At 41.3% G+C, this 14,797-nt stretch overlaps 1 protein-coding gene across 1 annotated transcript; it reads right to left on the reverse strand.

Annotated features, from left to right (window-relative positions):
* Positions 1 to 2,822: 2,822 nt before the first annotated feature.
* AKAP4 (A-kinase anchoring protein 4) lies at positions 2,823 to 13,003 on the reverse strand. Its single transcript, XM_003939586.3, has 6 exons — positions 12,977 to 13,003; positions 10,720 to 10,815; positions 9,600 to 9,650; positions 9,068 to 9,169; positions 4,186 to 6,282; positions 2,823 to 2,978 (listed from the first exon to the last, which is right to left on the reverse strand). Exons 1-6 carry the CDS (start codon positions 13,001 to 13,003, stop codon positions 2,823 to 2,825), a joined length of 2,529 nt encoding a protein of 842 aa, XP_003939635.1.
* Between the last annotated feature and the right edge of the window lie 1,794 nt (positions 13,004 to 14,797).

Raw genomic sequence — 14,797 nt, forward strand, 5'->3', positions numbered from 1 at the left:
TTTTCTTATGTAGCAGTCTTATTATCCATGTAAAAACTGAATTATGTCTACGTGTGGGTGGGCTAACAGCATGACAATTTATTTTGCTGATGTAAAGAAAACTATTCTTGGCATTTTAGTGTGTAAGCACATCAAAGCATGACTTTAATCAACTTAAAAGCAGATATTGTTATTTGATATTGGGACATCTGGACATTCTGCTGTCATGGGCATTCATCCTTACAGGTATTATTAAGCTGTTTCCTCAGCCATAAACATCTTTTGACCATGGGCCGTGACTGGCAAGAGATGTGCCTCGCTAGTTTTAAGATGGAGCTGATTTTAAAATGATGTCACCCTGGCTCTCTTAGGCTCCTTCCTGTTTCTCTAACATTACTCCCATGAAATCAGTCTTACAAGTTAATTTTTCCTTTTGTCTCAGGCTCCATTATGGCTTGGCATAGCTCTCTTACTGATCCTGTGTATAAAAAGTTTGGAAATTTTGTACATCATGATTTTTTGGTATTAATTTTTAGTTATTAATATAGTATTTGATTATGGAGTTTTTTGATCTCTGAGGCAAGTACCTCTCTCACCTCATTCCAGCCTAGTCCTGGCCTTGTAGTAACCTCCCAGACAAGTTCTGCTTATAACTTTGTTTTGATATCAGAGACAATGAAACTGTTAATATTAAGCCAATTGTACCGCCTACCAGGAGGAATCGTGATATCCTTTTCTACTCCTTTCACTGCTTTCTTACCATATGCCGGACTCTCAGCTCAGCAGAAGTCCTTGTCTGTTTCCAGCTGCTAGCATTGAGCACGGCCACATTGCTATTGGGATGCCTGGGATTACTTCTTCATTTAGAAAGGTCAAAGGCCAGGGTCTTATTCTCCAGGAATAAACCCCAAGGGCTATTGAGTTCTGCCAGACCCTTGTCAGGATCCTTGTGGCCCAAAGCATTCCTTTCTCTGCTGGAATCTGTCAGTTAGCTCTGGCAAAAATCAAGTTTCCTCACCCTGAACTTACTCTATCCACATAAGTTTCCCTGAGAAATTATGGAAAAGAAACTTGTTCGTATAATTCTCAAATGTCAGAGCTGGAAAGGCCCTGAGAGACCATCTTGCCCCAACCCCTTTCATTTAACAGAACATGTAACTTCCTTTGCTCTATTTCCATGTTTTAAGGAATCCCCAAGGCTGCCTCATAATAAAAATCAGGAGCAAGTTAAGAGCCAAATTAATCAAGGAAGTAAACTGCTATGGGACCCAGCTGTGCTCAGGGAGGACTGAGTCATTAGAAATGTAGCCCTGGGACTCAAGATTTGTTTGTTAAGGATTTTCTTCAAGGGCAAAGAGAAAGATCTATCTACATCTATGGTGTAGATAACTACAAAGATTTTCATGGGGTGTGGTGAGACTGAAAAAGGTTCGATGAGCTTCCAGCCTGGCTGGAGGGTTTTAAAGGTCCTGCTTCGAAGAAGCCTGCTTTACTTCTATCTGACTGGGTCAGGCATTGTGTAGTAGTTGGCAAAGTTTGCCTGTGTGCCTCTTAACTTCCCCCAAAAAGTGTCTCTCTGGATCCTATACTCAGAGGATATGCTTTCAGCTCTAAAATATATCAAGAGAGCACTCATAGCTGTGTTAGGGCTGGCACTGAGAGTCACATATCATTTACATATCTACATTTGTAACAAAATTCACCCTGTGCAAAACACTGTCACATGGATACCTGTAGTTTAACCTATAAACAATGTAAAGGTAATTTTTAGCTACATTTTACAGATGAACAGGCTCAGTCTGCAGGATTGCCTGAGGCTATGTGACTAGTAAGAGGCAAAGCTTTGACTGTTGAGTCCAGAAGGACACCTCATCCTGTTATTGTTCTACTAAGCCACAACGCCTCAAGATTTCCAAAACATGCCATGAGAGCATACAGCAAACTAGGTAACAAGGGCCGCAGGGTTGAAACCACTTTCTTGATCTGATTTGCAATGAATGCTAGCACTACGATTGACTTATAGGACACACAGAACAAATCTGGGAGCTTACTGTTACTCCGAGAGAAGACACTGGGAGATTGGGCCCCCCCAAACTTTACCCATCGTAGAGGTGTATGTTCTTGGAAAACTTTTCTTTGAGACTGGAAGAAGACAAGGAAATCTCATCAATTGAAGAAAATTCCTTATAAGGAAGCTTTATTCACACACAGGAGAGGATCAGATTCCATTGTAGTTCTGGGTAGTATTTAGATATGTGCAGTGAACACTTTTGAAGGGTGTATGTGTAGCAAGGCAGCGTAATGGATATAGAGTTTCTTCAACTAAACCAAGAAAGCTGTATCCTTGGGATTAGAAAGGGGATTATCAAGTTAGTTGTGCAGTTCAGGGAGAAATAGGAAGACCACAGGTGGGAAATCTCTAAATAGACTGTTAATTGAGGTTATTTGGACACACCAGATTACTTAGGGACCTTGACATCGGTTATGTCCCTGTGTCTTTGGTGCTCAGAAAATAACACATGGTGAGATCTGAATACAAGTTCAACACTGTATCCCCATTTTTGGAAAATGGACCAATTCCTTTCCCTTGTCTTAGAAATAGCTGATCAAAAAAAACAAAAAACAAAAAAAACCCAAAAAGATACAGTTTTTTTTTTTATTTTTTTATTCATGCTTTTGCCCAGTTTGTTGACACCTCTTACATGCCCAGACAACTGCTCAAGTGTATTGGGAAATACAGTTGGGTATTGTGCAGTTGACTGGCCTCATGGTGGGAGTGCTCTGGCTGGGATGGAATGCTGCTAGGGGGACTAAGATGAAGAGGAGTCAAGGAAGTTGTCAGTTCACAGGTTAGTGAGCAGCCAGTCCAGCAACTGTTTCCTAGCCACGTTTCCCACAGCTTCATCCAGTTGCCATTCTTTGGCGAACTTCATGACCTCTTGAAGAAGACTTCCAACACTGTGCCCCTTCTCTGCTGCTTTAGCTGAAACCTGAGGAAGCTGTGGGGAAAACAGAGCTAGTGTGAGTTGCATGATGCTTTTTGGAGGAAAGACCTGCTGGACAAAGTGAACTAACACCCTTCTACCACCCAACCTCCTCAACCCCTAACTTCTTCACCTACATCCACCACCTTCCCACCCATGATTCTAGGATTAGGGTATAGCATGTCATAGATACAGGACTAGAGGCTGCTGACACAGCTTTCCTTTTTCCTTGAACCTTCTCTAATGACATAGATCAAAATGCCAAAGATATTTTCTTTTTTGAGCTTCAAAAACAAACTCTGAAATTAGTTGTGTTCATTAAATACCTCTCACCAGATGCTGGACCCTTCAGTTAGTCTGTGCTGATTGCTAGGTCAAGGTTTGGGGGTTGCCATTCCCCCAACTCCCTAAAAAAGTATGAGACTTGGAGTAGGGAGGATTGTCTGGCCTTGGCTCCAAATAACTTGGTTAAGTATTTGATGTTTCTGGAATCCATCTAATGCAGGAAACCCAGCTGTCAGGGGTGGGTGTGTGTGTGTGTGTGTGTGTGTGTGTGTGTGTGTGTGTGTGTGTGTGAAAGAGAGAGAGAGAGAGAGAGAGAGAGAGAGAGAGAGAGAATGTACATGTGTATGAACGTATGAATGCTGGCCTCCATGGAATCCGAGGAGCACGGCCAGGACTAGGGTGAGGCAAGTGAGGCACCTAGGACATAAAATTTAAGGAGAAAAGACTCTCAGGGCACTTGCAGGACCCATGAGTTTGGGGGAGGAACATAGGAAAAATAATAAGAGACTAGTTTCAAACTGTTTCTGGTAGGTCAAACACAAAATTAGTCCCTGATACTTCCAACACCTCAAGAGGGAGGGAAGAATTCCATTTTCCTTTTCTTTCCCCTCCTCTCTAGAGTACTTGGGGGGAATCTTAACTCAAAACATGAGACTTAACAATCATTCCCCAATGTTTCACTAGTTTGTCAAAAGGGTCACTGATGAAATGCGTTAATCTCACTCTCCTCTTCTTGGTGAAAATGCACAGACCTTGAGATGTCCACTTAGCTAGTGATTCACTATTTTTGTGTCTTTTTATGAGGTGAAAGCAATTCATGAAGCACATGGTAAAGAATAGACTTGAAACTGGAATGATTTGGGGCCCTAAGTACAGTGCTGCCTCCCTGCCTCTGCCCATTCCAACTTTCTTCTGGTGCCTTAGATGCATTACTTACCTTTTCCAGTTGTCCGTCATCATCTCCCATGAAGTAGAGCATGGGCACGTTAAACTGGGAGGCTGCGATCCACTGCAGGACAGCACGGAGCTGCTTTTGCAAGTTATTTGTAGAGCACTGATTATTGACAATTACTTCATGTCCAGGAGAGTCTTGATAGTTCTGTGGCATTGCATCATTGTGAGTGCATCTGGTGCCCCTGAAAGTGGGCTTACTTGTTGAGGCTGCTTGTTCTTCCAACTCAGCGAGAGCTGCCCCATTTTTGCTGTACTTAGCCATGATAAGGCAGAGCTTCATCACAGATTCTACCAGTTGATCTATAAAATGCCGGTTCACTTGCTTCATCCCACTGATAAAGTCAAATTCTTGATGGTTCTGGCATTGTTCTTCTCCTTTGTCAGGTCTCCTGGACATGGAAGTTGCTTTGTTTACCTTAGGCTCTGAACGCTTGTTCTCACCTTCGCATGGATCCTCACAGTTGGAGCTCTCATTAAGCAGTTTCTGAATCAGCATTAGAACGATGTTTGACATGTCCATTTTCTGGCAGTCTATGCGTTGGTTCTCCTTTAGACAGGTGGATGGTCCAGGGGCTCCGTGAGATTCTAGATGTTTCACTGAAAGTGCTTTGGCACTTTGGCCACCTCCACACTTCTCATATTGAGTACTCTGAGCCATATAGCCGGTGGTGGAATCAGGACAGTCTTCTTCACATGCATCTTTGCCCCTAGCCTGCTGGGTCAAATGGTACTGGATCAGCTTAAGGGCAGAGACAATCAGGTCCTTGGCCAGTGAATCTGTGGAAGCACTGATCATTTCTCTTTTCTCATCTCTATTGCAGCATACTTTGGTAGCAATCTTACATGGGTTTCCTTGCTTTTGGTTCCACATGGTCAGGCCCTCCTTGAGGATGTGTTCTCCGACTTTTTCAGCACTAGTCAGTGACTTGCATGGGTCTGATTTCATTTTGCATTTGTCCTTCCCTTTCATTTCAGCTTTCATGGCTGAGAGTTCAAGACTCTGGTTATTGCATTTGGGATCATGGGACCCAGCTTTTAAAGTTGCATATGACAGACTCTGAGACTTAGTCTCCTTCTTCTCACCAATAAGGGCACTGACCAAGCGCCTCAGCATGGCCTCCATGATGTCTGCAGCATTTTGTTTCCCATGGTTGAACAGATTTCTCTTGACAGCTGAGACAAAGTCTGAGTCAGTCATCAGGACCCCAGTAATATTATGCAGGTTCTTCATGCAGGAATCAATCAAATCAGACACAATTTCCTTGGTATGCTTTAGCAACACCCTCTTCAGGACCACACATGCTGGAATTGGCTTCCCACAGCTGTGCACTTTCAAGGTCTTCATGACAGAGAACATCATGTCAGATGCCACCTGATTTGCATAAACCATAAGTCCCTTGCTGATGGAATCTGCAAATTCTTTGCTATCTCTCTGGCATATCTGTTTGTCTCCACTTTTGTTCTTGTTGCATAATTCACTATATAGAAAGCTTTTCTGGCCACCTTCCTTGCACTCTTCCCCAGTGCCACACATTTCTGCAGCAGTCAGTTCCATGGCTTCGTGGGCCATTTCAGAAGCAATCTTGCTCACAGTAGGGGATGGAACAATTGAATGATGAAGGCATTTGCTTCTACCTTCCAACTTATCCCTGATTTCCTTACGGGCCATCTGGACTACCATAGAAGATAGTCGGTTGGCGTAGAAGGAAAGGTCATCCAAAGAACATTCGCCATCAGGGGAAATGACTGCTCTCTGAGTGCTAAGAGATTTGGCTGAAGTAGCTGAAGGACTTTGATTATTGTTGGTGTTTTTAGCTGCTGCCATCTCTAGCTGTAGGTTGTGATGTCTGTTCAGCCAATCTGTGTTCAGTTGATCGGCATAGACACTGTAGCAATTCCCAGAGGATGATCTATTACATCCATCCTCTGTGTCTCCTACTTTATGTTTACAGCTAGAAGTTGAGGGGCTCAGTGCATGTTGGAAACCCAAGGCATACTTTTGGAGATCACTGAGAAGCCAGTTGAGGACACTTATGGGATCAGAGGAAGCTTGTTTGAAAAGGCACACAGATCCCTCCGTCTAAAAGAAGAGGAAGACCTATCCATAAGAGTTTGGGTAGGCAACTTCTTTCCATTATTTTATTTAAAAGATGCACCAGATTAGGGATTTGAACTTTTAGAGTTTGTGTGGGAACATAACATCCGGTTATATCCATTAATATACATTCAAGCAGAAGTGGCAAAACAAAAGTTCAGACTATATACATGTGTATACTTTATATAAGTGTTATCAATATATGTCTGCCAATTCATACGAATATGTTGTATCTCAATGTGTCAAAAATGTGTCAGAGTGTCTGTTGTGTGTGTATATATGCATGGAAATATGGCAATTCACATGTGTGAATATCTCAATACATGTGAGAATGTGCCATTCTGGCCGGGCACGGTGGCTCAAGCCTGTAATCCCAGCACTTTGGGAGGCCAAGGCGGGTGGATCACGAGGTCGAGAGATTGAGACCATCCTGGTCAACATGGTGAAACCCCGTCTCTACTAAAAATACAAAAAATCAGCTGGGCATGGTGGCTCGTGCCTGTAATCCCAGCTACTCAGGAGGCTGAGGCAGGAAAATTGCCTGAACCCAGGAGGCGGAGGTTGCGGTGAGCCGAGATCGCACCATTGCACTCCAGCCTGGGTAACAAGAGCGAAACTCCATCTCAAAAAAAAAAAAAACAAAAAAGAGAATGTGCCATTCTGTATTGTTAGTGTATGAAAATGTGCCTCTGCGTGTGTGTGCAGATGTGTGACTATGTGTAAGCATGTATAATAATGTGTTGACAACATTACCTATTGTATATGTCTACTGTATAGGCTGAAATGTGCATGTTAGTACACGTGAATGTCAAAACATGAGTGTTTATGTCAGTGTGTCTCTGAATATGTAAATGAGCAAGTGTCAACTTGAGTAATCTGCATATATGTGTGTAAGATAAATTCACTAGTATGTATCATGCAGTTATAAATGTGTTTATGTATGTTAAAGCATAAATTCACATATTAACATACAAATTCATTAATATAATATATATGATTTTAATATATTAATATGTGTATGTTAAAATATGAACATGTATAAACAGATGATTGTATAATGACTATATATGTTCAGAAATTGGGTATCAATTTATGCTATATTTATGTTATGCCAGTGCTGACAATGTTATACATACCCTGGCATTTGAGTATGTGTGTGAGTAGGTGTGTTATTGCATTTGTGTCAACAGTGTATGTATCAATTACACTTTGTGTAAGTTTGTGTGTATATCAGCATGACTGTGTATGACCATATACGTCTTTGCATAGATATGTATATTTGTAAGTGTGTATACCAATACCTGAGTCTGTATGGTCACTGTGTTTTGATCAAATCTTATGCATGTAATGTGTATGAATGTATGTTCATGTATTGTGTAATAAGCGTGTTTATGTGTGTCATGTGTGGGCATGTCACTTCATCTGACTCTGCATGACTTTGTATATCTTTGTATATGTGTGTCATTGTTTATGTTATGCCTGTTATGCTTGTGTGTGTCAATGTCAAATGTAGCCAAGCATGTATTTATCATTGCTTGTATAAATATAATTTTTTGTAAATATATATAAATATATACATTGATGTGTGTATCATTTTGTATAAATTTATATGTGTATATCTATGCCTGTGACTGTGTATACCCATGTCCAGATATGTGTATATGTACTATAAACACATATTCCACCCAACACTAACTACCGAGCTCTCTGCTCCTTCTATTGCTTCATCTCCTCTCTTTTCACTGAATTTCTAGAAATGTGATCATGATAAAGGCAATTTTATCATGCATTGTATGTAGGAAATATGGGCTGCTTTTTCAAAAATTAATGACAGGTGTAATTTATCCCTTTCTTAAGACTGCAAAATTGAGTTGGCCATACCAAGTAAACTGAAAATTCTTTGGATACTGTAATGTAAACTTGTTTTTCCTTCCTTGGGGGCCACTCCTTTCGCTCCAAAGGAGTCTGGGGCCAGAAATGATGTTTTGGTATAATATGAGCCTAGAAATATTTATATAATATGAATATAATATATAATATATAATAGAAATAATATAATATGTTTATAATATAATGTATTTTATATATAATTATATATTTCTTGGCTCATAATATATATAATATAATATGATCCAAGAAACATTTGACTCCTTTGCACTAAAGTCTAATATCCTGTCCTAATACCAGCCACTCCAGTCTTGTATGCATGTGAGGGTGACTTGTTGTGTGCTCCAGTGCCCTCCACAAGCCAGAAGCCTAACAGATATAATTTTGGATACTTACACAAAACCAAAAGGAGTCTGTATGTGATAGTGGCATGCAAGACTAGTTGCTTCTAACTTTAAGCTACTCAACTGGCTAGGTAATCTCTTACTACAGGGTAAGGACGAGGCACTCGAATTCTTGGTGGTTATGGATTGCCTCTGCTCCAATCCCTCTTTCTTTCTTGTTGGATGCTGGGCAACGTGGGGCACCCGGATCTATTACCAGCCAGCAAAGATTGCAAATAGTCTTGTATGATTCTGATTGGATGGGTAGCTGGAAATCAGGAGAGGGCATTCTGATCCTCTGTGATTAGTGTCATTATTAATTACCTGGGTATTGAACTTATTGTGGCCTTGAACTTAAGTCTGTGCTCTCTAGAATGTCATAGTAATCAAATTGATGAGACTGTTTGACAATACTTCTCCTACCATGTCTGACCCAGAGTCCTCGGACTCATCATTGAGCTGAGAATTAGAAGTGGTGGAATCTCAGAGGCTGTGTGTACCTTAGACTGGTCTTTCTTCTCAGTGTCCTTGATCACGATAATCTCTTTTTCTTCCAGATTTCCCAGGTTTAAGTTGCCTTCTGAGCTGGAACCAGCAGCATCCTATGGAATTAAAGGGTGAGATCTTACACAGTTGCTTTGAAGAATAAGATGCAGTTCCCTCCACAAATTACTACTCCCCTCTCTGAAGATGCTCACAAAGCCATCAATCTCAAGAACCATATTCATCATCCTTTGGATGTGTTTTTTAAAAAATGAATAAATAAAAAACAACTTTTCAGACATACTACCTTCCATGCGTTATCTCTTTCAGCCCCACCAGCAACTTAAACGGCTTCTAAAATGAGACTTGTTATCAAGAATGACAGTAAATTCAGACCAGGGATCTTAGGCTCATGAGACTGCTGGATTTCCCCCTGAATCCCCTCCACCTTTCCCCTCACTCCCCCAACACTTTCCCTTCTTCATTCTTCACTGATAACCCTTCTCAGCAATTTCCCACCCATTCTGACTCTGAGTAGAGAATACGCACCTTGCAGTCTTTATCTTCTACATTCAGGGTGGACACATCAACAAAGCATACCTGCATCAAATTAGGAGGGTGAATTTAGAAAAACTCTAGAGAAAATTTAGAGAAAGGGACATCATTTCTCTTTCTTGGAGATGATAATAGCACCTACCTCATAGGGTTGTTGTGAGGATTAACTAGATACTGTATGGAAAGCATGTAAAAGCAGATTGCCTGGCACAGAGTAAGTACCCAATAAATGTTAATACTGTGATTATTGTTAGGCAGACAGAATCTCAGCATTAGTACATTTCTTCAATGAGAATACCAATCTGTCAGAGCAAGGCCCAAGGTTCAATATCCACATATATTAATTGAGAAAACTAAGAAGAGAAATGGCTTGCCCAACTGACACAAAAAGGTGGAGTGTATATTAGAACTCAATTTTCCTGGCTTCCAGTTTAGGTCACTTGCCACTACACTAGTGTTTCTCAAAATTTACTTTCTTATCAGGGATATAGAATAGTTTAAGTAGTATATGGATAAACAGTTCTGCATTTAATAGGTGTATTTTTATTGTGTGTTAGGGAGAATGCACACTAGAACATCAAACCTTGGATATTATGGATAATATTTCTTAGCATGATTGTCATTTTAAAAATGTAAGTCAATTTTTAAAACTTTGTAAAAATACATATTAATTAAATAATAGTATGTGTGGCATTTGAACATGATTAAAAAATGTGAAGCCTTATGCAATTACTTGAAGTTTGGGAAACAGACCATGAAGCATTTTGCCCTCCTGAGGGGTGCTAAGGTAATGCTGTTACCTAGGCAATATTGTTATGACTTAACAGGCTTAACTAATAGGGGCTGGTTGCTAGGCAACCACCACTCCTCTCTCCCCTCCGGCTCCTCCCCAGCCTCCCCTCCCCAGGTCCTTTACATCACACCTCACCCTGCCCCTCCCTTGATTTTTATCTCTGTGATGTATGAGCATGCTGGCCCCTGACAGACCTTGTTGAGCTTGGCTGCTTGGAGAAGTCATGGTATCATCGTCCATTAGTTTAGTTTGGGCCCCAGGATATCTATACCCATATGCCAATTTTTCCTACTCCTTGGCAGGAGTCATTTTCTATCTTACCACTTTCCGGTCCTGATCTTGCTGTCCTGCTGGTTTGTAGAGGTCTACCTTGCACACACTCCTGCTGCTGCGTAACCAGTCAATATCATCAGACATCTGGAAAGAGAAAAGAAAACTAAAATTCTTATATATGGTTTTTGGAAATTGGGTCAGTTTGGATAAGAAACTCTGGAGGGGGTTCTGAAACCTATTTCTGTGTTTCATATATCGGTTTAGGCTAGGAACTGGTGAAGTGAGCAGTAGGGGACACATTAAAATGTTTGAACTTGATGCTCAGGATAGTTATCTTTTAGTGAAATCCATAGCCTCCTTTAATTTAGACTCCCCACACCAAGTATTTGGAATCATGAGAGTATGATAACCTGGGAATAAAATTTAAAAGGAAATCTAGTGACTTCTACCCAACTTTACTAACTAAATCTCTCTGATCTCCACATTTCTTTACCCACTTTTGAGTACCTTCAAAAAACCCCAGCTCACCCTCCCCCATCTAACTTAATTCTAACTAACTCCAGTTCAACCAGTCTTTCCTGTTACACTAAAAAAAGTGAAATTAGATAAATATCTGTAACACATCACTCAAAGCCATTAGAAAAGACTAAAGTCAATAGCAGTAAATAAACAGCCCTTTTATTAAAACAACATACATAATTTCAACAAGAACAAGATTCTGAATGCTGAAAAAAAACCCAGTCTAATAGCCATAAATATAACACCAAAAGACAGCAATCTGAGGGAAGCCCAGACCATGATACAATAGGATCGAGTTTAATTTATTTTAGAAAGAAAAAATAATCTCTACCAACTTCCTTCCACTACCACCCCCGCCACCACCTTCCAATCCAGTCTGGAATTAAAAGTGAAAAGGAAATGACAGAAGCCAGTGGCTGATTTTTGCTATGTAAGACATGAGATTTATGCTCAGAACTCACAGTTAATTGCTGAGTAGACTTGTCTTGGTATCTGGAGCTTGAATTTGATTTCTTTTTAAAATTTAACAAGAGAAATCCTTTTTGCCAAGTATTAGAGGGCTATTGAATTCCCCTTGCCACCCTCCCCTCTCTCCCCTCCCTTCTGTCCCTCCCCTTCCCTCTCTCCTTCCTCCCCTCTCCTCACTTTCCCCTCTCCTCCCTCCTTTCCCCCATTTCCAGTTTCCCCTTCCTCTCTCCTCCCTCCCTTTCCCCTTTCCTCCCTCCCTTTCCCCTCTCCTTCCCTCTCTCCCTCTCCCCTTTCTTCCCCCTCCCTCCCCTTCTCATTCTTCCTTCCTCCTTCTTCCCTTCTACCCCTTCTCTATTCCCCCACAACATATTAATAATAGCTGTTCTCTAATGGCTAGCTTTTCATATGATAATACTACATTCCTGCTCTTTACCATCCCTGCCTCCATCCAAGATCTTCTTGAACTCTTCCTTCAGGAATCTCTGTGAAACCTTGAAAAAAACTTATAGGAAAAGACTCCTACACACTCGGACGAGAGAGTTTCTTTTTTTTTCCCCAAGAGCTACACAGAGAACATTAGCCTACTAAAAAAAAGGTGGAGGCATAGAGTCCCTTATGTGATTCAGATACAGCCTAAGTCCAAGTCCAAAAGAACCGTGAGAAATAAAATTTATGAACTCATTACCTTGATGATGAAGTTCTTTTAGACGTTGGGCTGAAAATGTGCTACCCAGAAGGGAGATGTACCCCTTTAGATGGAACTGAGAAGCGCCAAGTTTTTGGGCACCTGCAGCTGGCTGCCACCCCTGTCAGCTGTTGAACCAGACTGAGGGCCCAGGCTTTCCCCTGCTGCCTTTGACCATGGGGTGTGGCAACAGGGTTTGTTGGGTCACAATGCCTGAAACCATAGCAACCTGACCAAAGGTGGGCATGTTGGCAAACTCAGTAACCTATTCCCATCAAAAGCACATCAGGCTGTCTGCTACGGGACAGACTTTTTGTGTTATCTCTATGAGGGTACACACATTTTTCTCACATTTTCTCCAGCTCACAGTCCGTCAAGATATCCCTTCTCTTTTTATTTCTTGCTAGACCTCCAGAACAATGTAATCATATCCCTACTAGAGAATCAGAGTTATGTGGCAAGAAATCTTTAGATTTACACAGAAAAAGAGAAATCTTGATCCAAGTCTTTTCTGGGTATGCCAAATAAAAGTATGAAAATAGAAACTTGGAGCCTGCCTTAGCAGCTTCTGTAGTTTCACCTCACCATTAAGATGCCCCCTTAGCTATTCGAAAAGAAGTCAGATGTCCCTACCATTGTAGTATCAAAGCACGCCATCATGTAGGACCCTTGAATGATGGTTTTCTTGTCGATTTGGATGCTGCGATGATTCTTCCAGTCTGCCTCAAGATGCTGGTCTTCAACTCTCCATGCCCTCCTAAAGCCTTGACTGCCAGCTGGTACCAGAGCTACTTCTTGATGACATCACTGTTTCTATAGAGAACAGTGACAGCACAATGTTGGAGGGCTCTAAGGATTCTGTGTGCTGTAAGTGGTACAGCAGGCCTTCCCTGTGAGAAATAAGTAGTCAAGAGAAAAGCTGATCTAGTTGAGACAGGATCTGTCCTTTACAGACTCCTCAGGCCATGAAAAGACTTAAGCTCCACTTAATCTTTTCCATCTGGCCAGTGCTGGTTTGTTGGCTACAGTATGTGTTAGAGGATTATCCATTACACTTTGAGATGCCTTCATCTCATCTCACTGAGTTCAGCCCCAGTTTGGAAACATTATCCCACAACCAAATGGCTCTCACTGTGCCCAAGTGTCATCTTGTCTTTCCTTGTTTCTTCTCCACGTCTCCACTTTAATAACTGCATGCATGTAAATATATGCATCTGAATTAGCAATCAGTTGAGATGATCCCCTAAAAGAGTTTCATATTCTTAGTTCTATCTTCACTTATTCTTTTTCCTGTTGCCCCTGAGATTGCATCTTCTAACTGTGCTATATGATTTTGATCCTGTTAGTTCACGGCATTAAAGAGAAACAGCCAGGAGTTTGTTAGAGGTGGCAAGACAGATTTTATTCAGGTCACTGCGTTAGAAAACAGAGACTTCTGATGAACAGATCTCAACTCCACTGAAACAAAAGGCAAGGTGTGCTAAGGAAAGGTACCGAAGGACATTGAGTAGGGGTGAACTTGGTCAATGTATTGGGGCATCTGTGCTTGCTAATGGGTGCTTATTAAAAAGTTAGGCTTTCTATGTTCACAATATCAGGTTTATAAAGAAAAACGTAATTAAGAACTATAAAAAAAGAAATGAAATAAAGAAAGTAAAGTCAAAAAGAAAAGAAAAGAAAGTTAAGCTCTTACCTTCCCATAGAGACAGGGAGACATGGATCCTATTTTTCTTGATCATTACATTACAAAGGGATGGCTTCCAGGTTGTTGAGAAAGACAGTCCTGGATTGTAGAAGATACATCTTAAATGAAGAGAGAAAGAACTTACAATTGCAAGTTTTCTAAAGTACATGCTGTAAGGAAAGGGAGTCAGGGCCTGTAGTCAGGTTTTGGCCTGAACAAACAGTAAATTCTTTTGGCAGGATTCAACTGTCTCAGAAAGGCATTTTAAGGGGGGCTGGGAAACTGACACAAGAACAGAAAACCAAACACCACATGTTCTCACTCATAGGCGGGTGTTGAACGGTTAGAACACGTGGACACAGGGAGGGGAGCATCACACACTGCGGTCAGTTGTTGGGGGCTAGCGGAGGGACAGCAGAGGGTGGGGAGGATGGGGAGGGATAATGTGGGGAGAAATACCAGACATAGGTGATGGGGGGATGAAGGCAGGAAACCACCTTGCCAGGTACGTACCTATGCAACAATCCTACATAACCTGCACATGTATCCCAGAACCTAAAGTACAATTTTAAAAAAGGTCGGGGGTGTCTGGGAATGTCATCCCAGGGAAACGGCCTTTTGGCAGCATTGAAACGTCTCAGGAAGACATTTTAAGGGGGCGGAGATTGTCATTCTAGGGAAATGGCCTTGAGCTGATAGAAACTATGCTAGTGTTTGTGCAAGTCTCTTAGTGTGTGTATGTGTCCAGGAGAGAGTGGATGAAATTGTGC

The sequence above is a fragment of the Saimiri boliviensis genome, chromosome X (genome assembly GCF_048565385.1).
Source record: "Saimiri boliviensis isolate mSaiBol1 chromosome X, mSaiBol1.pri, whole genome shotgun sequence".
NCBI classification, from domain to species: domain Eukaryota; kingdom Metazoa; phylum Chordata; class Mammalia; order Primates; family Cebidae; genus Saimiri; species Saimiri boliviensis.